This window comes from Cnephaeus nilssonii (assembly GCF_951640355.1).
Source record: "Cnephaeus nilssonii genome assembly, chromosome: 2".
In the NCBI taxonomy this organism is placed as follows: Eukaryota; Metazoa; Chordata; class Mammalia; order Chiroptera; family Vespertilionidae; genus Cnephaeus; species Cnephaeus nilssonii.
The window spans coordinates 59,062,348-59,085,760 of NC_137073.1; the positions used below are offsets into that span (position 1 = coordinate 59,062,348).

The window sequence follows — 23,413 nt, forward strand, 5'->3', positions numbered from 1 at the left end:
TCTAAGTTGCAAAGCTAGAAAGTCCTGCCCCCATGACCTTCCCCACCAGGAGTAAGTTGCTGCAGTGTTTACTGCCTTCAAAAACCAAAGTGCAAGTCCCATGTCTGCGAGGGACCAAAACTATTACTCAGGACAGACCTCTGGGATAACACCAGTGGACCAGTCTAGCAGATACTTATTTGCAATTGCTTAAAATTAAAAAAGGAAAAAACTACTGTAGTCATACAGTTCAGAAAATAAGTCAGTTCCTGGGCAGGTGGTACAACTTGCTGTCAATAGCCATAAAAGACTTTGCACAAACACCCTCATTTCCTTCCTTCTGCTGTTTCTCAGCTCTTCCAGCAGGTGTCACTATAACCACAGAACAAACATTCCACAGCTTGGTATGTTAACTTTATTTTTCTAGCATAATAATTTAAAGTATTTACACACTGCACACTCACTGTATTACACAGATACTTATTCATATACCTATGAACCACATCTAAAGACTCGACACACTGTGGGGTTTCCAAGCATAAAAAGGGGACAAAAATGTTTTGAGTCTTTGAAAGACAGCCATGTGGAGCATCTGTGAAATCCAGTGTTTCCCTCCAAGTTTGAGGCTCCCCAGGAGACCTTGGAACAGCTACAGCCCGTCCACATGTTGGGTGTCACCCAAACTCGTCTGGTTTAGGAGAATTTCAAGAACCAACATGTGCAAGTTGCATTTTCTCTAGAAATCCCAGAAAAGAAACAGGAGAAAATAAAGCTGGCCCTTCTCTAGAGAAACACCGGTGTTTCTGCAACAATTCTGAGGATTGTAAATGTCGTACAGGGACACCGGTGACTAAGAGAGAATAGCTAAGTACACTGGTACTCATCCTAGTGGTGTAAGACGCTTCTAAGCATCCTTTCCAGTTAAAAATGGCAAAATGGTCCAATTTTCTTTTCCCAACTATTAGTAGAGGTGCTTGTTTTGCTTTCCCTACAAAAGACAAAGGTATATTAATCATACACACTCCAAACCCAGATATTATAGAATTTTCCACTCGTTTTTACTTCACTTTTATACTATTTGCACAAACATAGTGGTTAGAAGTACCCCATTTCTTCTCAATTCCAAAACAAAATTACTAACTAGCTGTAGCTTCTGACCCAGGCACATGGTTCCCTAAGTGAACAGCAGCAGCAGCCACAGTTCGGAGCTGATGGTAGGTAGGCCCCTAGTTTTTATAAAAGGATGACAGGTTGAGTTTCAACTTTCTGGTGTTGAATGTTTGTTAAGCAGCAGGATGTCCTCATTTTTCCCCCCGACTGGCCAGATTATTCTCTCATTTGCCACAAGAAAGAGAGGGCGTTTGCCACTTCTGGGTGAACCCACAGCTCCATCCTGGGACTGGAGGATGACAGAGCAGTTCACTAAGAAGAAGAACTTCGGGAAAATGACATCCTCTTTTCCTGCCAGTGTGGGCCTCTGGCAGTGCTAACCCATGGAGCAGGGTAAAGGGGAGACGTTACCTGGCTAACTGAAATTTAGCACAGTCTTGACCCAAATTGCTATGGTATTTAAAGTTTATTAACCGTTGCTTACATTAATGGAAACTTAAGGTGAAGCACAAACTCTATCACTTTTTCTTGGAACCAAACACATTTGAGAGACGACTATATAAACCTACCTATTGTTTACTTTCTCAGTTACTGCGCGTGCCTTGCCTGCTATTTTCCTTTTGCAGGGGGGAGCCGACAATGGAAGTGAGGAGGTAAGGAGTTTTTCTATTTTATGGGGATTTTACCAAGTTACATGAGCAACTGACTGACTAATATTCGCTTACAAATGTTAAGAGGGAGAACGTGATTAGAAAGGACCACCTGGGAAGAAATGCTGCTTAATGAGAATGTCTCGATTAAGTGGCACTCGGAGTCAGGCCAAGGAAGCTTGTCATTGACACCCAGTCCATTCCATCACGCAGACAAACAGGTCAGACTGTGTGAAGAACAGTGTGGAGGGCACGAAGAGTGGGAGACTTTGTGATGGGATCTGGGCCTCAGTAAAGAAGGCTAAGAAAGTGGCCTCGCATTAATTCTACAGCAAGGCATCATCACTAAATTTGATTTTTTGCCTTTTTGTTCAATGCAAAGTAAGAGTTGAAAGAGGGGGGGAAAACACTATAGTTTAAAAAGGGACATGGGATAAGAAAGGCTGAGAGCTATGGGAGTCTAGCAAAATGCCTCGTTATTTATTGATGAAATTGCCCCTTCTGACCTATAAAGACAGCAGTTTCATATGGTTCAACTTAACATGCTGTAAGTTCTTACATACAACAATCCTAGTTTAATATGGGTCATAGTAGTATTCTCCCTGCCCCCTGGGAAAGTGAGTTGTTCGAGAGGCTTCTTCAACATCGGTATTTAACTGCCAAAAAGCACCGTAAGGAGTTAACTTCCAATCAAGTGAGGAGCTTAAAGGAACAGGAGGCTGTACACTGTGGGGATCAGTAGCAATGGGAAAGGGCAGAAGGGGGTGGCCAAGAACAGCTACACACATCATCACTGGTCGTATTCAAAGGGTCGCTGGGTATGGTGTCTCTGTATATGTACTATACATACTAACCAGGTACACACATAAATATTTAATATATAAAAAATAAAGTGCTTTCTAACAGGTCCCCAGGCAGGGACATTATAAAACATTTCACAAAACTGCAAAATAAAATCGATACAATCAAAGAACACTACATCCAACATACGTGAGAACAGTCAAACACAGTATGTACAATCTGGTGGGTGTCCCAGGACAAACATCCTGTCATATACATGGTATATACATATATACTCTTTTACTCAATATATTATGACAATATATATTTAAAATTTTGTTATAGACAAAAAAAAAAAAAAAAAAAAAAAAAAAGACAACCCCCTACAAAAACACAACAAGGATCAAGCATGTGAGTCCTAGACTGAGAGACCAATGGCTGCCTGCTCGGGGCGCCTCGTGCCCACTGCTCGGGAAAATGTGCCAGCGTTCCTTCCTCGGGTGCAGCGCCTCCACATCCTCCAAGGCGCTGTGGGCAGCTGCGGTGAAGTTGGCATCACCAGTGGTGAGCAGATCGAAGACACAGGACTGGAAATAGATGTCCTTCACCGGCATCTTCTCGTGGCATTGAGCGTTGGCAGTCTCCAGTGTGTAGCCAGGCCAGGCCTGTGCCAGAGAGGTGTGAGGCAGGGTGTGCCCCAGGATGGCAGACACCTGGCCCTGCCCGTCGTCGATGCGCTCGCTCAGGGGGCAGCCATTGACACACAGCTGCAGGTCCTGGCTTTCCTCGTAGGACATGGCCAGGTCTTCGGGCATGCGGATGGCGAGGGTCAGGTAGCGACCCAGCTGCCGCACAAACACCGTAGTCCCTATGTAGCGGGCGTGCATCTCCACGTAGCGGCCACTCTCCCTTTCCACGATTCGCAGGCTCTTGACGTCGCCGTCCCCACCGCTGGTGCTGCCATCCACAAAGGCAGCCGGCAGGTCATCGGTCACAGCTTGGTACACTTTCTGATCTGTACACTCACGGTGGGCTTTGAAGATGATCGTGATCTGTGGGAAGGAGGAACATGCACAGAGTTTAACACAATGGGAGGGAAAAGGACGGTGCCTCCCTCTGCAGCAAGAGCTTTCCTTACTCTGGAGTTGAATAGCTAGAGAGAAAACCTCCACGTTCACCCCCTCACAAAGAATAATGTTGCTGTGAGGGAAAATTAAAAAGTCCTATGTGTTTAGAATGAACATGTAACACAAGTCCAGGGAATGTGCACGAGGATAATGTGTCTCGACTGAGAACAGTGTTGCTGTTGGGATATAGGCAGGTTTTTAGCGATTGTTTATCAGGGGTCCTCAAACTTTTTAAACAGGGGGCCAGTTCACTGTCCCTCAGACTGTTGGAGGGCCGGACTATAGTTTAAAAAAAAACTATGAACAAATTCCTATGCACACTGCACATATCTTATTTTGAAGTAAAAAAACAAAACGGCAAAAACACCCGCATGTGGCCCGCGGGCCATAGTTTGAGGACGCCTGGTTTATATCTTGTCTCTTTCCAAAAGCAGATGAGTGGTATAGTTCTGAGAAAGAAAAGATTCCTTTCTAAATGATGCAATTAACAATATACCTACCAGAACTTTGATTCCTAAAAGTTTCTTCATTGGACTGTAAAAAAAATATCCCATGACTAAACACTACAAACTTACTTGTGACCACTGGGGACGTAGCAGGGAGTTGAGGGGTCATCCCAGCGGCAGCTACCACACAGCTACCAAGCAAGGGCCTCAGGAAAGATTTCTCTAAGTCTCTTAATCAAATGTTTCACATGACTGGCTAATCCCTGCGACAGGAAAATCACTTGGCAAATACAGCTCCCAAGCACTGGCAGAGAATAAATACCCTAAACCTAGTTACAGCAAATGTTTTCCCCAAATAGCACACGGCCCTTTAGCCTCTCAGAATTCTCCCAGCCAACTCTCAATTCTCCAAATTAAGCAGACAATTCATGGAGAAAAACAAACCTGACAATACAAAAGCTTCCCTTTAGTGAACCCACTTTCTTTCCTCAGAACAATTATTTTAAAAAACGGAACCTTTGAGCACCTAGGCCTCTAACACACTCAACATCTCCCGTGCAGGTGGTGGAAGGGAGAGAGGGCCTCCTGGTCTCACAAGTGGGAAAACGGTCCCGAAGAAAGAAGGACTACGTTTTGAGATTTGTGTTATTGTCAGTCACTGAGGTAACAGCTTATTTTTCTTTCTTCTTGGAGGAAAAAAAAAAAGTATCAGGTGACTTCAGTCAAGGAGGAAGGTAGACAGGCCAGCACACTACAAATTACTCTGGATGGAGGAAACCACCTCCTGCAAGGAAACTAATCAAAACAATAGACCCTTGTTAAAAAGGCCAGAAAATGCCCTGGCCCCCTCCCGCCCCTCTCTCTCTGAGTCCTCACCACCACCCTCAAGTTTATGTCTGAAGTTTTTTTTCCTGAACTCAGCCAGCATTTGCTCACACTATTTAATCCCACATGTTCCCACTGGTGTTACTTGACTGGAATTTTCCAGCCATTTCATTTTACTTCAGCCAGTTGTAAAGCCAGATCTGAACCAGCTGCACTGTAGCAATTGGTTAAATTCATATCCGTTGTTTGCAGCTGCAACTAAGGCCAGACAATGTGCTATGAAGTGCTTGGATTTCTCCCTTCCTAATTACCCTGAGCCACAATTTAATTTCACCACCAGCCTTCTCCCATTTCAACACCTTAACAACCCCAAGTGGGCACAGGGATGAGTTCAGGACATTGGTTGTACGTCCAAACATAGGACCTCCCAGAGTGAATGGGACTTTGAGCGAGGTATCTAATGGGACTATAAAATAGATTTATTTGGTGGCTCTAAAGACAGTTTGACAAGGTGTGTTTTTTTTTTAAGGCAAGCTAGGATCCCTTGCAGGTGAAAAGATTAATTCAAATAAATTCTGCACCTGAAAGATTCAAAGTTAACATGTTAAGCGCTCAGCCTGTTTTTCTTCTGGATGGAAAGTATAGTATCAGACATGGGTGACTGACTGGGCGCTTAACATGCTAAAGTAATAGACTTTTCATATAATCAGTATCCTCGTTTTCAATTAGAGAATTCCCAAAGATTCCACAAACTCTTCTGCAACAGCTAAGTAATTTGTTTTTTGAGTCTAACAAACCTCAAATTTAAACCGACTTGTTATTTGCAAGAATTAAGTACTTTTTGTTCACCTTAGAAAAAAACAAAGAGGAATTAGTTTTGTTGGGAAAACAGAGATCCAGTTCCACAGAAGTTTCCCAAAAGGCAAGCGTGGGCCAATACTGAGATGAGTGGGGTCCTTCCTCATGTCTTACCCGGGCTCTGCTGTTTTCACCGAGCACACCCATTCCTGCCAGGACCCATTCCAAACCCTCACACACACTGACCCCTGCTGTGCCTGTGACACACCTTGCGAAGATCAAGTAAAACCCAAAGCTTGACCTCTGCACTAGTATCTACACTTACAAAATATTCTAGCTTATCTGAAAGATTTTTATCTGTCCAATTCCCTGGGAGTGATTTTCCCTGAGACACTGAAGCTGATATTTCTCATAATTCTCACAGAGCCTCTGTAAACAATTAGCTCATGAATCAAAATGCTGAGGGTGATGCATCATCGATCTCAAAGCATGAGGGGGTTTCCTAAGTGGTCCTCTGTAGTTTAAGTACGTACCTAGAGATACCATCCATGTAAATGTAGAAAACACTAGGTAATAGTTTCACGTGACTTAAGTTTTCTAATGCAATTTCATTCCTCATATAATTACAATACAAGCTCTTAAACAGCAAGCACTCAGACATAAAGGGCCAGAAATGCATTTTCAGATTCTGTCTCCCTCTTCAGAAAAAAACATTAACTCTTTAAACAGGGTATTCGAAATCATATTCTAAAGCGCTCAGATAATTTTAAAAACACCAGCTATGCTGCTTTCTTTTCTCCCTCTATGAAGAGATCCATATGCTGTAATAACTCAATTTGGCACATCTGTTCTATGCCACACCATTTATTATTGATGGATGGCATTTCTGTGCATTTAAAACATCAATGCCTTTTGTTAAACCTCCCCCACCCAGACCCTCTCAAACCCCACCTCAGACAAACTACTCCAGTTCTCCTCATTCATTTTTAATATTCACTCCCTGAGATCTTTACCACCCACAAGGTCTATCAGGAAGAGAAAGAGAGCAGCTACAAATCAACCTTTCCACACATGAAAGCAAGAAAGACTTAAGGTTTGCTGTGAAATATCAAAATTTAGAGGCATCTGCCTCTCCTTTCTTGCGGGGGGTGGGGGTGGGGAGTGGGGCGATGGGGGACAGGGAGGATGCATTTAAAAAAAAATGAGGTAGCCCACAAAAAGGAAAACTCAGGCACTGTCTTGCCGAGATACAGACGTATCTTCCCCAAGCTCGATAGCCCTGTAAAGTGCTCTGCACAGGTTTTCAAACAGCAGAATTCCCCAAAGGTTGTGCACTTAACCATGTGTGCTTGTTGCCTTTTGGAAGAAACATTTATCAGTGTTTAATCAGGCCCTTCGGCACTGCAAGTGCAGGACCTTCCGGGAACCCTCCAACACCAGAACTGGACTTCTCGGTCAAGGGACTCACATTTCTTGGATTAATGGGCCAGCAAACTAAAGTGAAATTGTCACAGACAGTAGCTTGGAACATGGGGAAACAATTTTGATATGGACCTGGTTAAAATTCTGCTTGTTAAAGGAACCTAAATGAATTTTATTTCATATAATTAGTTAATATGTCCCCTTCATCAAATTCTCTGGATGCATCACAGGTTGAAAAAATAGGTGCCTCTGAGGGAGGATAAGGGACTCTTTCACAGGTAAGTGGTATAGAGCCTCTACATTCAGTCCTGCGGAGTGAGCAAAAAGGAAACCATTCCAACAAGAAAGAGCACGTGCTTCCAAGAAATACGCGTGCTCTATCTCCAGCTCTCAAACACCCGATCTTTACGTCTGAAGTCAAAGCCTAGGACACTTGGAAGCACCAAAAGGAAGTAGAGGCCTTTGAAGACTCCTTCCTTCCAGTGTTTTCCTGGTCACCCCCAGCCTCACCCCACCCCCTGACAGGGACCCGGGACACGTGGATCTGGGTGGAGCTGAGTCACCCATCTAGGCTGGGAGGCAGGTGCCTGTCCTTAGGTTATAAAAGATGGGAGAACTCTCTCTCTTCCATTTTTAGGAGCAGGGGAGAGAAAAAGCATATTCAACAAGAATAACATTCTGTTTGAACAATTTCAAACAAAACCCAGGAGGGTATTTATATGTAGCATATTTAATAAAAAATGTTGGGTTGGTTAATAACTGATATCCCTTATAATTTTCCTTAAAATTAAAGGAAAAACATTTGCCAATAAGGTGTGATCTCAGTGAACTAAAGTGAACTTTTACAATCACTACTCAGCCTCTATATCAACTATCTACTACAGGAAGACTGAATGTAAGACTTATAAAAGTGTAGTTTGTTAAATGATTGTGTTGGACTAGGACAAGACAGTATACATGTTTAAAAGGAGGGTGGCAGATTCAAAATCTTACCCTTGACGACTCCTTTTAGGACTTGAATGAGACTAAGAATCAGCTACCTTTAAGAGAGACATCAAAACCGGTTTCTCTCCCCTCAGAGTCTCTTTCCACAGAGCTCTGTTCTAGGAACACTTACAGGAATCCAGAGAAATGGACTGGATCAGCTTATTTATTCTTCACTGCTGCCCCAGGTAATACGTGTAGGAACAAGGGCCGCCTTGGCAGCAGACGGAGAAAGAAGAAACCAAACCAGAGGGAAGGACACCCACAGCCGAGGCTGCTAGGGTGGTCCGGGGCAGAGGCGCTGGGCTCCACGGCTGCGGAGAGCATGCCAGAGTGACAGGGAAGCAGGCCCAGGGATGACACACAAAAGGGACAGGCCCAAAAACGTCCACTGCCAAAGAGTAAAACTTTTTTACACTTAAAACAAGGAAGGCTGGAAGTGTAAATAGGCTCAGAGACAGGGAAGTTGGCTAGCTTCCTTGTACAGACCGGAGCACGGCTGTGCTGAGCCACGAGGAAAAGGCCCCTGGTCCTTCAAGTCTCAGCCACTCAGAGAACTCCACAGGAACTTCTTGTTGGTTGGCTGTGCTCAGACTTTGCATACAGGGAGCTCAGCAAATGTAGGGACTCACTATGCTTCTAGATGTGAAGTTAGGCAGGTGTGGACAGTATTACGGCCCAGGCTGCCACTGTGCTTCAGACCAGAGGCTAAAAATATTTTGAAAGGTGGGAGCCAGGGCCCGAAGCCTAACTCTAGGGGTAAGAATCTGCCCTAGCAGGTCTGGCCTTCCCCTTCAGGGAGCTCACCCCTCAGGGGACGTGGGGGCAGGGCCACACATTCCAGGCCCCAGAGGGTCTCTGGGCAAATGCTCTGGGCTTAGGTTCCGCACAGCTGTTTCCCAAACCGTTGGGGATTAGGAAATCATAGCCTCTTTAATCTTTTTTTTTTCCCCCTTCAGTTTTGGGAGGTGATTAAAAAGGTAGAAAAGGGCTTGTAGGTCTTCACAATACTACACTCACACTTTGTCACTTCTAGGTTCAAGTTCTCAGGGTTATTAAAAAAAAAAAAAAAAGCCCACAAGGTGGTTAGAGGCCCTGACCATATATTTCAAGAAGTCAGTTACCAGGAATGCTACAAAAACAATATCCCTCTGTCTTCATTTTCCTGAGGTAGGGAAACAACACTGCGTAAGCTCATGCGTGCACATCTGTGCGTATTCACACACATCCTAAAATGGAAAGATTGAACCCTGACCCCACTGCAGCGTTTATGAAAGTGAGTGTTGAAATGCTGTCATATCAGTTCTATTCACAGTCCACATACTATATTCCAACACTGAGAGAACCCCAACAGAATTAGCCAAATGTTCTTTTGACTCCAATTCTAAAAATAACCAGCTAACCAGGACATAAAAAACTCCTCTCTCCACAGAACCAGTCTCACCTGAAGTTCTTTCTAGACCCAACAGCACCGGGCTTTCAGGGCAAGGCTGTCAGTTAAATTCTGTATCTTAGAAGTGTGTTGCTATTCCTGTTAGTTACCACTCACTGACAGGCTGAGCAGTTTGAAGAGTCCTTAAGTTACCCCACCCACAAGAACACAAAATTCAAAACAGTGGAAGAGCAAGTTCTACTGCAGTCAAAACAAATAAAGACAAAATGGGTAAGGTAGCATTTTTCATTGTTCAACACTGTAGGTAAGTCTTTTTACATGCCACATTCCGCACAGGCAGAAAATGTTTGGTTAGCATTATTTGAAGCCAACAAAAAAAGTACCAACCACCCAATGTTTCCCTCTCACCCCTTCCTCTCAAAATGTTGACTCAAAGAAAACTTAACAGGGCAGAGAGAGACACTTGGAAATGTGACAGAAAAACAAGTTCTAACTCTCAGCTGTGCATCAGACTTGGCCTTGTGCCTCTGGTTTAAACTATGGAGGAGTGTGGATCTGCTTTAAAGCAGCAGAGGCCCACGGGACACATGGAATCCTGCCTGGCTAGGGCAGGGCAAGCCCTGGGTTAACTTCACTTACAAATGGGGGATTTGGAAGGTCCTCTCCTCCTTCTAAACCACATCTGGGACAGAGTGGCACACAGTCCAGGAGATTCAAAATGCAGGCCTTAAAAGAGGCAGATACAAACCTGGCACAATTTTAGACAGTTTCTACTAACAATCTGCTGTCTCTTCATTCCAAAGAATAGAAAGATGGTAAAAGGACTCAATAGCCAGAATATTTTAATGTGTATGGACAATATAAAGGTGAACCTTGTTTGGAAAATACAGCACAAAGAATAACCAAGGTAGGCCCATTCATGTTACAGAGTGATCTTTTCTACTTATACTTACACCATACAGCTAATAATTCCTTCTCCTTTTTCTTTCTTTCCCACATGCATTTGGAAATCCTTTTTACCTCCAGGCAATTTGCTGAAACTATATAAAGCAAAGTTGAGTAGTTCCTGGGCCTAAGACTTGATAATCCAGTACACACAAGGGCTATGCAGGAAACAAAAAAGGACACATAAGAACACTACCACCTGGAATTATAGCTGATTTCTGCTCTTCTCAAAACTATTCTTCAATGTTTCAATAGTTTCTACAATAAATAAATTCAAGGAAAATAAGGATATCTAAGACACGCTTTCATGACTTTTAAAGGTGAGATAGGATCCTGAAAAATGAATTTAAAAACTGAAGACTCTGACAGTCAAATTCTAGAAAGCTTTTTGGATTAAATCAAAGACCAACAACCTTTCAAAAGTGGCAGCCAGGGCTCTAGACCCTACTAGGTTGTAGGGGTGTGAGGAAATGTGGGTGTAAATAAGGGGCTACTTTGACAGTGGCTGGATGGAAAGGGAGACTGTCAAACTCCAGAAGTAAAAAAAGAAAAAAAAATGACCCGAGACAAGTGACCAGGATGGAGGAGTGTGCTCTGGGTACAGCAACCCATCTCTCTGGCCATTCTTTAAAAAAATAAAAATAAATTTACTTTTTGTTTTTTTAAATATATTTTTGTTTATTCAGAAAGGAAGGGACAGAGAGCTAGAAACATCAATGACAACAGAGAATCATTGACTGGCTGCCTCCTGCACACCCCCTACTGGGATTGCGCCTGCAACCTGGGCATGTGCCCTTGACCGGAATCAAACCCGGGACTCTTCAGTCCACAGGCTGACGCTCTATCCACTGAGCCAAACCAGCTAGGGCTCTCTGGCCCTTCTTGGCACCTGCAACAACTTGTCAAGTAGTTGCACATGGAACCAGCTTATGAATGTGGGCCACCAATGTTCAAAAAAGAAGCCCTGAAAATGGCTGCTTTTACACACCCCACAATTCTCCACTGACTGCTGCAAATTTCACTTATGGGCTTAGAATGAGGCAGAGCCTGCATTCATCCCGCACCTCCCCCACACAGTAGGTCCTTTGATGCTTGCTGGTTGAAACTCAGACCTAAATCATAAATTTTATCAGATAAATTATTATACTAAGCAGGGAGCTACAACTGCAAACTTCTTTCCCTCCTGCTCCCCAATATACCTCAACTAGTCTAGCAACTCTGGTAATTTCTGCAAAACAAGGAGGACCGGGACAAGGAGCAAATCTTAGAGAGATGGCAAGAATTACCTGCATAACAGATAAGTCATAACAAAATAAAGAGCAATCTCAGATTTTAAAGATTGGTTACAATGTATCTGCAAAGCAGTTGTGCTCTCTGGAAGGAAAGAAAATGTCCCCTCGCATGCAAGAACAGTGTTCATATATTTAAAACACACTCCTGCTGACGGGAGGATGCAGCATCTACCTTAGTCCACAGTGTAGCTCACACTGCATCTATCCGTGAAGATACAAAAAACATATGGGTTACAGAAACTTGGCTCCAAAAACAATGCCCTAGGCCTGGGGTCAAGAGAGAACAGATTTCCAAACCTTGATCCAGAGATATGCTTAAAATGACAGTGGAAAGACTTCGCAATGCAGGCACATAACTCTCTGATTTTGTAACCAACAGAATGATCCACAACAGGTTTACATGCCATATACAGGTTTACATGCCAGCTACATGCAAAGAGGCACCAGAAAGAGGACCCAATGCATTGCTCTAGGACCCTACTAGCAAATAAGGGAACACGTTGGGTTTACAGTTTGAAGAACATAGCAAGCAAGAATGAACCAAACAAAATAAGTCTTCCTACATCTTCCATCATCATCCCAGTGAAAGTTTTCAGAATTTCTAGAAAGCGTTTAAGAATTAGGGATAATTAGGAACTTTTAAATATATAGAGAGAGATACTTGAAGGGTAAGGACCTCTTCCCATGCTTTGGGTAGTTGAGTGCTACTGCCCATGGGGATAACTTGGAGCTGGTGGCCCGTGGTGGCAGCAAGAACATATGAGGCACCTCAGTGTCCACTCACCTGGCCAACAGTCACCTGGCTTGGTCAAGCACAAAGAACACACCTCTTTCCCAAATGTAAACTGCCTTGAGGTACACCACCTTCTCTCACTAAAGGATGAAGCACAGGAAAATCTGTCATCCCCAGCTTACCACCCCCCGCATTTGTAATTTTGTCTCACTGAGATTGGAGGATAAGAAAGCTATAGTGATGGGAAAGGACATGCAATAAAAGAAAATAAAAAGTAAAGCAAAAGTATCTAAATTACTTATAAAAAATTATTTTACAAAATAACACCATTGTTTAGGTGTGTAATAAATGCATACCTGAAATTTTTTGGAAAAGGAGTAATTTTAAATGCACCTCAAGAACTGATTTTTTCAGTAACTGTTATTTTAATACTATAGGCTATTAGGAATATAGCATATTTGCAAAGTACAGATCCTTTCATAAAATTATATCAAAATCACTTTCTATAATCACAGCATATACAAATCTTTATTGAGTCCACTTAAACAGAGATCCAGAGATACACAGAAGCACACAGGAGCTGAGACTGAGGGACTGGCCAGGGGAATGTGGAAGAGAAGGTACAGAAGTCAAGCACTTCCACAGATGACCTGTTTATTCATTGGTGAGGCCCAGGAGAGTTACTGACTTGTGTCCGCCTGGAGCCTAGTGTGAACTACTCCTCCCCCCAAACAAAAACTGCTTTTCTTTCCCAAGTAACCAACCCTGCCAGTTCTAAGCCTGTCCTCTCATCTCTCCCCCAGTGCCTGCAGGTCTGAAGCGCCTCTCACAGCCAAAGGTGGGGAAGATGGCCCAGAGCTGATGTGGATCTCAGCCCAGGTGTGTAGCTGTGCCAGAAACCCCTGCAGCCCCGGGGGGTGGAGAGATGAAAAACCAGCCCTGGCCTCGGAACACACCTACCTGGCAAGATGGCCAACCACACAGTCTGCTCCAGAGAGGGAGCCTCGCAGGCTGGCAGAGGACATAAAACCCTGGAGGCCCTGAGAAAGCACACCTGCGCTCACCGTGACAAATGGGGAGACCGGGCCACACTGTCCAGCACTGCAGGCCTCGCTGCCCTGAGCTCACTGCCTGCATGTGGAAAAGGGGAAGCTTGGCTAGTAAATGGTCCCTGGAGTACAGAGGACTTCACTTTTCTTTCATTTTGTTGTTTACATATCCCCCCACTAAGGTTTGTATTTTTGTGATGAGGAAAAGTGGGCATTGAGGGTCAGGTAGAGCTCACAAAGCTGAGCATGAAAGTGCTTGCTCAAGAAGCCAGGTTCCCAGGATGAAGAATTGTTTTAGGGACCTTACTGCCCAAATACCCAGGTCTAGTGCTTGAGTTCAGTGCTGAAGGCAAGGAAATAAGTAGATGCTTAAATATGATTTCAGTATCATAGCTGATCAGTCTCGTCAATACCATCGGTCAGTCTTAAAGCTAATGACACTAAGCACACGGGTCATTAAAAACACTTGATCACAAAGATGACACAGTATCTGCAAAATGCAGTGCTAGGTTATCCAAGAGCTGGTCTACGTATGTACAAAGCTTTGGAAAAAAAAAAAATCTTCTGAAAGTTTTTTTTATACTATTGCATAGACATCAAGGGGGAAAAAAAAAATCAGATTCTTTTTTGAACTTATTTCATAAGTACTTTTTGCCTCATAACGTTTTTACTTTTATTACCATCATTTTTTTCATTGCTTAGAATTTTTTACAGGTTTTATTTTGGCCCTGGGTAGATAAGAGGAAATTGTATTGCAAAATTTTAGGTCTTCTTCTCTTAGTTTCATCAGCAGAGGAGACCTTCAACAGTAACCTTCCAGATGCTTCTGGGGGCTTTGGAGAGAGTTACAACAAAAAGGGGGGGGAAAAAACCAACTACTAGAGGTCGTGAAGCCATAGAGTAATTTGTTGAACAGCATGGTGACCAGATGTGGGGAAATACTTTCCAATAGTGCAATTAAAGACCAAGCATTCTCATCATTGGCCTGAATTTATGTCAAGACAAGACCCCCAACCTCCTTTCTTTAGAATGGGTAAAACCTTTGATCCTTAACAAACTGAAAGAGAAAAAACGGTGTACCTTTTGCTTATTTGCTAAAAACTATGATAGACTCAACCACAACTGAAATGGAATGATCTAAATAAAATACTTCAGTGTCAATTGTTCCATTGAACCATTTTCCCATGCACATAGCACTTATTAATCTCGATAGTATTGTTTAAAGACCACCACCTCTCTAAGTCATCAAGTATTTGCACAATCGTTGCTGATTTTCTCCATACCCAATGGAACTGCCTTCTTGAATTTCCAGTGTTATGTTTTCCCAAAGACTAATCTCAGGTTCTGTGACCTGACTGCTTCAATGGTGGATTTTTGGCCATGTCTTGTCCTAAAACTTCATAATTATATAACTTTACATCAAAACATAGCAAGTACATATTTTAATATACAGATATAAAAATTTGCATACTTATAAAAACCAGAAAAGGAAAGTTTATTTGAGATGTAGGATTTGGAAAGGCCAGCTTGGGCTTGTACTGGGACTGAAGTGTAAACATTTTTCAGTTCCCCTAAGATGTCTGCACCACTGTAATAGTGTTTGTTCAGAGCAATAACTTCTAATCTCAGATGTGTGACACCCCTGGGTGTCTCCAGATATCTCTGGAGGTGTTATAAACTCCCTCCACAAAATGCCAAGTAAAATAATTTAAATTCACTTTAAAAATATACCACACAAGTTTGGAGGCAAAGGAGGGTGTCCTGGAATCAAAACAAGAGTCATAAGTATTACAGAAGATTGATCCTTGTCAATTATATTTTAGTATAAGCCAACTGATGAATAGACAAAATAAATAAAGGAAATTAAGCAAGATGATAGTCTACATGTGTGATTTTGTGGTTGGGGAGAAAGGGAAGGAGCTGCTTACTTGGGACACTATTATTATGGAAAACCCTTGCGACTTCTTTATTTACTAGTGAATGAATTAGTGCCAACTGGCAATTGAAAACCCAGTTAGTTCCTAGCATGTACTACTTGCACTTAAAAAGCAAGAATGTTTTTTCTTAAATTTTTTATTACGAGAGAGAGAGAGAGAGAGAGAGAAACAACAATGTGAGAGTGCAACATCGATCGGCTGCTTCCCATAAGCACCCCAACAAGGGATTGAACCTGCAACCTGGGTATGTGCCCTGACCTGGAATCAAACCTGCGACCTTTCAGTGCATGGGATGACACTCAACCAACTGAACCACACCAGCCAGGGCAGGAATTTTTAAAACATGCAATACCTGACTTAATAAAAAAAAAATGACAACAGCAACAGAACAGCCATTGGGTGAAAATGAATCAAAATTATACCTTTTGTGTGTGTGTGTCAGATCAGCAAGGGTTGCTACAGAATTTTAGTAATTACTTTGTGTGCTTGCACAAGATGAAAAAGGTTGAAAATCATTGCACTAAGGTATTGGTGCCTTAAAGTTGATTTAGAGGATTCAGTATTAGTTTCTTTAAAACCAACCAAGCAACAAGAACCACAATACTGGCAGCTAGGCAGGGTAAGCTTAACTTAATTTTGCCAGTTTTCCCCTCAGCTTCTCACTTAAATTGTTAGCCTGAGATTATAAATCATTGCTCTACATATCCAATTCTTATTTCCTTGGTCACCACAGGACAGTGACTAACAGACTTTCAGGTCTGCCATTGGGAAGCTGGCTTATAGCCATTACCTTTTACCAGAGCTTCCAAATTTCCAATAAAATATATTTCCTGATGGGTTATTGCCCTCAGGCTTCACAGCTTTCTTTATTCAGAAAACCTACATCAGTCAAATCTGATAAATCTAAACATGGATATCCTCGAGTCATACACATATGCACTTAAAAAAGACATCACTGAAAAAAACAATTTTTCATTAAGCAGGCCTGCCTTTTCCCAAGAGAATCCAACATTACTGTTCACTTTTTATTTTTTGTATCATTGCCTATTCAAATTTACACACACGTTTTTCATAAGCCCTAGAATTTCACCAAGAAACTCCTTGCTAATTTTCATTTAATCTTTCATTCACCCTGCTAACACTGCTTGCCAAGAAGACCAAGCAAAGTTCCTTTTAAACTAGGTCTTTTATTTCAATTTTCCCAGGTTGTCTGAAGAGTCAGACACCTGAAAGGTATAAGTAGAAAAAAAAAGTATTCTTACCTTATTTGTAGCAGTAGCACTGGATCCAAGGACCACGGGCACATTCGTCACTTGAACCGAAAGGTAATTATTGTCTATGAGTGGCCAGGCTCCTTCCACTTTGCACGTCTGGAAGTGATCCTTGAAAGTTCTAAGGTGGGGATCTCCAAACAAGCCACAGAAAAGGTAATTAGGAGGGTTCTGGTCCCCTCCCCGGAGTTCTCTGACTCCCGCATGGCTGTGATAGTTACAAGGGTCATGGGTCACTTCAGGGTTGGTAGAGGATGTGGGTCCGTCCTTGGAACAGTTCCTCTGGCTCATGAGGTCACTGATACCCAGTACAGCAGAATGGTATACCAGGTTGCCACGGCAGGCTTTTGAAGTTCGCTGGGTGCAGCCAGCATAGGCACGCAGGGCCTTGCAGAACTCGGAGTCAAAGCCGTCAATGGCAGAGTTCAGGTGTGAAGTCAGGGACACAAAGTCTGTGGTACATTTCTGGATTCGACACTGGGCTGGTTGTTGGCAGTCACCTGTGGGAAAGAAGATAAGACCACACATTTTTAAAACACTTCATGACTTCCTGAGCTACATGAGAAAATGACATTCTCCTCTGGGGACTGTTTGTTCTATTTCATATCCTCCTATTTTAAGAAGGCCTTCAGAAATAGGGTTGCATTGTGCTTCTGTGTCTCACAAATTAAGCCACTGGGAGAAAAACTGCATGCAGTTAGTCAACTTAAAACTTTATAGGATCGGCCATTGTAAATGACAATTTTACCAACTTTGCTATTGTTTATGGATTTTGAGAAAGATTCCTTTGCTCTAAGGCCAAGCAAAAGATGTGAACTTTGTTTTGATTTTGAAAACTGCATAAGTAATTTGCTTTGGAAAGCACTGTCTATGCACAAAACCACAATTAAAACTTCCACAACTCAGGTAGGGGAAACCCCTAAATTATAGCATGACTGGCTAAAACACCTTTACCTGATTCTAATATAGCTAACAGAGAAAAAATAACAAGAAAAAAAAATCCATTATTTTTTTTCCTGCATTTCCTGATAGATGTTTATCAACAAATTGTTTATCAACTATCACTTAATCTCCTGGTTTTCACAAAGTATAAATGTTCTCCTAAAAAAATAGAGATACATTTGACCAAGCTATGTATTCACTTCTCCCTTGACATCCATCACCCTGGGATCCCAGCTCCCAAACAGTTTCACCAGGAAAAGTACACTAAAAAAAAGGACACTGAAATCACACTGCAGAAACAGATGTTTCCAACTATGTTTTTTCAGAAACACAACAGAATTCTTAGAGTTATCTGAATGATTTTCCCCTTAAATCAACAATTCATATAAACTTAATGGCTCAAGCAAAGTGATGAAATGAAGTAATGGAAAACCAAGTATTACTGCCCTACTATTTTAAAAAGTCAATTTTCAAATGATGTTTTGCCACTAGTTCCTCACATAAAAATTTATAAAACCCCTCAAAGCACAAAAATCTCAAGACTTGCCAATGCTAGGTCAGTCACGTGCACCAGTTTGTTTGTTTGTTTTTATTCTGCTCCATAAAGTGGGACACTAAGAATTACTGAAAAGTGAAATTCTTTCCTTTGCCATCCACCTTAAACTTTATAGACAGGAACTGCAACAGTATTTGTGTTACACATTCTTTATAGGCCTCTGAACAATGGAGCAAGTCTCAATCTCTTCAAGTCTAACATTCCCCATCTGGGAAATGAGGAGGTTGCTCTAAAATGCACTTTGTGACCTTTTTCAGGCATAAAATATCTTATTCTAGGTGGGAGGAAACAGTCAGTCAGTAGAGTGCTATTAGATATGTAATTATTTAAATATAAGCATAACAAAGTTCAGGATAATATCAAGATTTAGGACTTCATCTGATAAAGACTTACTAAAAATGTTTTTTAAATAAAGATTATTTAAAAAGGTATTTTAATCTTTTCAGTAGTAAACTGCTTTTACATCTAAATTAAACAGCCTGTAATCTGTGTTTGGCTTCAGCTGGGGAGAAAAGGGTAGGAGATGACCACTTCTCAAGATATCTCCTCAAACATTTTCTTACATTTCAAAGTCCAAAAAGGGAAAAATGTTAGTCTTGATTGGATAGTCACTTTAACTTGAATAAAAGAGATTAAAATATTAATCACAAAGACATCTTGTGTCTGGTCTATTTTATGTTTGCTCATTGCAAAGTTAGCAAAAGCAGCTGATATTTATAGAATTCCTCTCTCCAAAGTAGATCAAGTCATTTTCAACTACTTTTACTAAAAAAAACAACCCCCACACACACAACCCCCCCCCAAAAAAAAAAAACAAAACAAAAGCAAAATTTAAAAAAAAATCACAAACCAACAAACAAAACACCCCAAAGTCATTAAAGCCATTTAACAGATGGGGAAAACCAAGGCGAAGGGATTTTAAGTTAAGGCCCTGTCCTGGCAGGTCATACACAGCTGTAGGAAGCCCAGGAAGTGGGCCTTGCCTTCCTCCACACACCATGTCCCCTATATTCCTGACTCTCAAAACGGTACTTGATAGCTAAAAAAAAAAAAAAAAGGAAAAAAAAAAGGTTTAAGTAACTACAGTATCACATTTTCCCCTTTTAAATCAGATTCACAGCAAGCAGAAAGCAAGGAAATAAAAACTGGGCCAAAATCACTCAGTAATGAAGAGGCCTCAGACTACAAATGACAGCACAAGAACTTTCCGCTAAACTTGCAGTGCCTATTTGTTCTTTTTATGGTCTATAAAATATATCTGAGCGTACATTTACTTATAATTATTTCAAATAGTCATAAAATATCAGAAGTCAGAACAGCATGGCAATGCAGATGCAATTGTTCGGAAGGGGAAAGCAGCAGAATTTAGATGCCAGCTCCTCTTTCCGTTCCTTCCTCATTCCTTCTTCCTAGCAGGCAGGTGCTGATTCCTTTGAGAAATCTCACATAACACAGAACTCCTTGAGCTCTTTTGTTTGGATGAGGTTTCTAACAGCCTTTTGGAGTAGAGATGATTGGAGGGAGAAAAGCTAATGAGAGTAAAAGTGCATTTGGGTCAGCAGTTTCAGCCTCCTCACAGGCTCCTGTAGAATGACTAATTTGCAGCATACACCCAGAAATATCCAGGCTTCATGAATTTATAATGACAATGCACACTTTGCCTGTTGCAGGCGGTAAAGTAAGCCTCCTGTCAAAATGCCAAGACAATGCGGAGCAGAAACAATCTCAAGGATGTAGCCAAGAAGGCCATGAAGTGTATGAGTAAGCAAGTAACTCCCATACTGGATCGCCAGTCAGGAACTGCAAGGGGTTTGCTGAAGAGAAGGCAAATAAAAGTACTCTTTTCATTTCTTAAAGGGCAGAGTTCAAAATCTGCGACCACAGGTATCTGTTTCCTTGAGTCAGATCATCTGTGATCAGTGTGACAGCATTTTCCTTCTAGTTAATGAAAGTGCTAAAGGATTTTCAGCTGTAGAGCTCTCCTTAATGATTCAGACATAAAGACCTCACCATTTAAAACAGCTTCCTCAATGCCAGGACTGCACGTGTGAATCTGCAGCACAGTCACCAGTTTATAATAAAAGAAACAAGATATGCTGAGGCTGAATTAAGTGAAATATGGAGCCATATGGGGTGCTGAGGCAAATTATATGGATCCAGGCATAAAACATATGGTAGCCCATCTGCAGAGAGCACTTTGCTAGGCTCCCTGCCCTGAGAAACAGCCCCTGCATTTCAATAGCACCGCTCTTCAAAGAGATCTCTCAAAAGGAGCCCTCCTTTCTATAGCCAGATTAATTGCTCCACTCCCGACAAGCTGTCCACAGAAATCACTCACCACAGCAATTCTGGGTAGAATCTGATGGTGACTTTAGTGAGCGCATATTAAGATACTGAGAGGAGTTTCACATTCCAAGTTCTTGAACTAAGGCACCATAATTTTCTAAACCTTTAAAACCAACTTCTTAGGTCTTTCATGGGCCAGCAAAGAAATCTTCAAAGACCACATTCCAATCCTGTCATGGGACCCTACAGCAACTAAGGGAAACAATACCCCAGCGGACAAGAGGGACACACAGTCCCACCTAGCAAATTCAATTTCCATTTCAAAAAACCCACACCTGAACATTATAGACACATATTTTTCACACAAAACAACCCTGAATATATCTTTTGACATGTCATGAATTTTTTCCCCCATGTAACTGTTAAGCAGATTGACATTACTTTCCAAGGTTCTCAAGTCACTAATTGAAAGCCTTAATCACTACATTCTTTAGTAAGATTTCAGTTTGTTTTCCCCAGTGACACTTAAAATGCAGCTGCTGTGACATCACAATGCAAAGTTACACAAAGTAAATTAAGCCCTCTCCTCAAATGCCACATTCCCCCCCCCCCCCCCGCCCCCCATTACTTAGAAGACCTCCAGGATTTTTAGCAGGGGCTGGTATGACTTAATAAGTAAAAATTACACCCCCCCACACACATATTTGGGTGGCTTTAAAGTTCAGAGTTCTCCAGATCAGAGCATTGTGACTGCTATCATACAAATACAGGACAAAAAGAGGTGGAAGAAAAAAACTTATCTAACGACAAAACAGTTCTCAAACTAAAAATTAATTTATTTCAATTTCGCACTTAAAAACTTGTCCTAGAAGTGGTCTTGTTTGCAAAGAGCATCCCAGATATATTCACCCCCCCCCCAGTTTTATTGAGAAAGTTTGAGATTTAACCTTGTGTTAGTGAGAGGATTTTAAACAGAAACATGGTATCACAGACTCCTCACCGCCGCTTCCATAGGGGAAGCACCGACCTCCAGAAGGCAGCCTATCTGTCAACCCCTCCTGCACACGCAGCTAGCCACGAAGCACGAGTTTTTCCAAAGAGACCGAAAGCTGAATTAAAAGCAGCTTTCGCAAATACGAGAAAAGACACCCCTGTGTGAAGACACGTAAGTTACTTCGAAATTAACCTCCCAGCTTACAAACGCTGGGAGAAAACCTTTGCATCTGGTGCGATTTCCTCGTCTCGCCGCCACCCCCAGCTGCAGGGCAGCAGCACAAGGCTCCTTGTCTCCCCTCGGAGGCGGCGGCGGCGGAAACCCGATCCCAGGCCGACTCTCAGTAAACACCCAGGCGGAGAGCAATAAAGCATCCGGAGCAGTTGTCTCGGGCGCGCAGCCCCGCCACCCCCGCCCCCTAAATCTCTGATAAGCGGCTGTGAGAGGGGAGATTTGTCAACGGTCCGAGCCGAAGGCCGGAGGGCGGGCGGGGAAGAGGCCTCCCCGGCGTCCTGGGTGGGTTCCCGCTGCTGCGCCGCGAGCCCGGCCAAGGTGCCTGTCAGGGGCTCGAGAGGCCGACCCCGTCCCGCCACGCCGCCCGCCCGCCCCGGCCAGCGCCCGCGGAACCCGGGGGGCTGGGAACAAAGCGCTTGGCCCTGGGGCTGGCCCCCCCGCGCCCGCGCCCCGTACCTGCGTGGAGCAGTCCGAGGCTGAGCAGCAGCAGCAGCAGCAGCGCCAGGGGAGGCGGGCAGCGCCGGGGGTGGCGGCGCTGCTCAGCCCCGGAGACGGCGGCGGAGGCGGCGGCGGCGGCGGCGCAGGAAGGTGCTGCTCTCAAGCCCATGCCCGTCCATGCAGGTCTCGTGGGCTCCGGCGAGGGCGGCGGTGCGGGCGCCGTGGCGGGGCCGGGGCCGTGGCTGCTGCATGGGCCGGGGGACGCGCCTCGCTTCCTCTTCTTCCTCCTTCAGGCCCGCGTCGGAGACGGGCCGCCGCCACCACCGCAGCGAGCAGCGCGCCGCGGGCGGAGCGAGACGGCGGCGGCAGCGGGGCGCAGCGGCATCGCAGCGGCCGGAGGCGGCGGGCGGAGGGGGAGGGAGCGGGAGAGAAGACACAAAGACCGTGAGCGAGTGCGGAGTCCGGCCCCCAAGAGCGCGAGCGCCCGGCCCGGGCCAGCGTGGGCTCTGCGGGCGTGGAGCGCGGGCGTGGACCGACAGGAGGCGCAGCCAGCCCAGGCGAGCAGCGGCCTGCCGCCCGGATCTCTCTACGCGGCGGCCCGCGGATCAATCAATCTCAGCCCCTCACTGCTGCCCCGCCCGCCCTCCGCCCGCCAATCCGCGTCGTCCCCACCCCCGTCCTCCCATCCCATTGGCTGCGAGCGCGAGGCCGCTGGACCCAGCCCGCCGCTCGCAGGGCCCAAAGCGCCAGCCCCTCCACGCCGCCTCCTGCCTCCTGCCTCCTGCGGTTTAGGGTAATGCGAGTTCCGCGTCCGCCCGCTGCGGGTCCCAACTACCGCGCCCGGCCCCGCCTCTTTCTCGCTCGCCCTTCTCTCCCGTCCACCCCTGCCGCGATTTACTGTGTCCTCGAATCAAGTAGAAAGAGGCGGCAGCCGCTCTCTCTGGCCGCCGTTACAATGGAACCGGCCTTTGACCGCCCCTTGGATGAATGTTACTGGGTTCAACTTCCCTCCAAGTTTTTTTTTTTTTTAAATCACCCCACACTGCTCCTCCACCTCCAGCTCTTTGGAGGAAGCGGGCGCTTTTATCCAGCGCCATGTGGCAAATTCCTTCGCAGCTAATCACCTCTGCAGAACCGCGTTTCGAACCTATGGCGGGTAAAGCGAGCATCCAGCCGCTTGGGAAATCAGAAAGGGACCCGCGGTTCGGAACGGATCAGATGC

At 44.0% G+C, this 23,413-nt stretch overlaps 1 protein-coding gene across 1 annotated transcript; it reads right to left on the minus strand.

Moving 5' to 3' along the window:
- Positions 1-255: 255 nt before the first annotated feature.
- On the minus strand, positions 256-22,880 carry RGMB (repulsive guidance molecule BMP co-receptor b). Its single transcript, XM_079760844.1, has 3 exons — positions 22,210-22,880; positions 16,733-17,241; positions 256-3,571 (listed from the first exon to the last, which is right to left on the minus strand). Exons 1-3 carry the CDS (start codon positions 22,358-22,360, stop codon positions 2,903-2,905), a joined length of 1,329 nt encoding a protein of 442 aa, XP_079616970.1. The 5' UTR covers positions 22,361-22,880; the 3' UTR covers positions 256-2,902.
- Positions 22,881-23,413: the final 533 nt, after the last annotated feature.

What these genes read in the sequence shown, in the direction of transcription:
- RGMB (XM_079760844.1), bottom strand. Translation starts at nt 22,360, where the DNA reads ATGGGCTTGAGAGCAGCACCTTCCTGCGCCGCCGCCGCCGCCGCCTCC. An exon ending in CCTCGGACTGCTCCACGCAG is followed by an intron (nt 17,242 to 22,209) that starts GTACGGGGCGCG and finishes TCTTTCCCACAG; the next exon opens with GTGACTGCCAACAACCAGCC. An exon ending in GTGCTACTGCTACAAATAAG is followed by an intron (nt 3,572 to 16,732) that starts GTAAGAATACTT and finishes TCCTTCCCACAG; the next exon opens with ATCACGATCATCTTCAAAGC.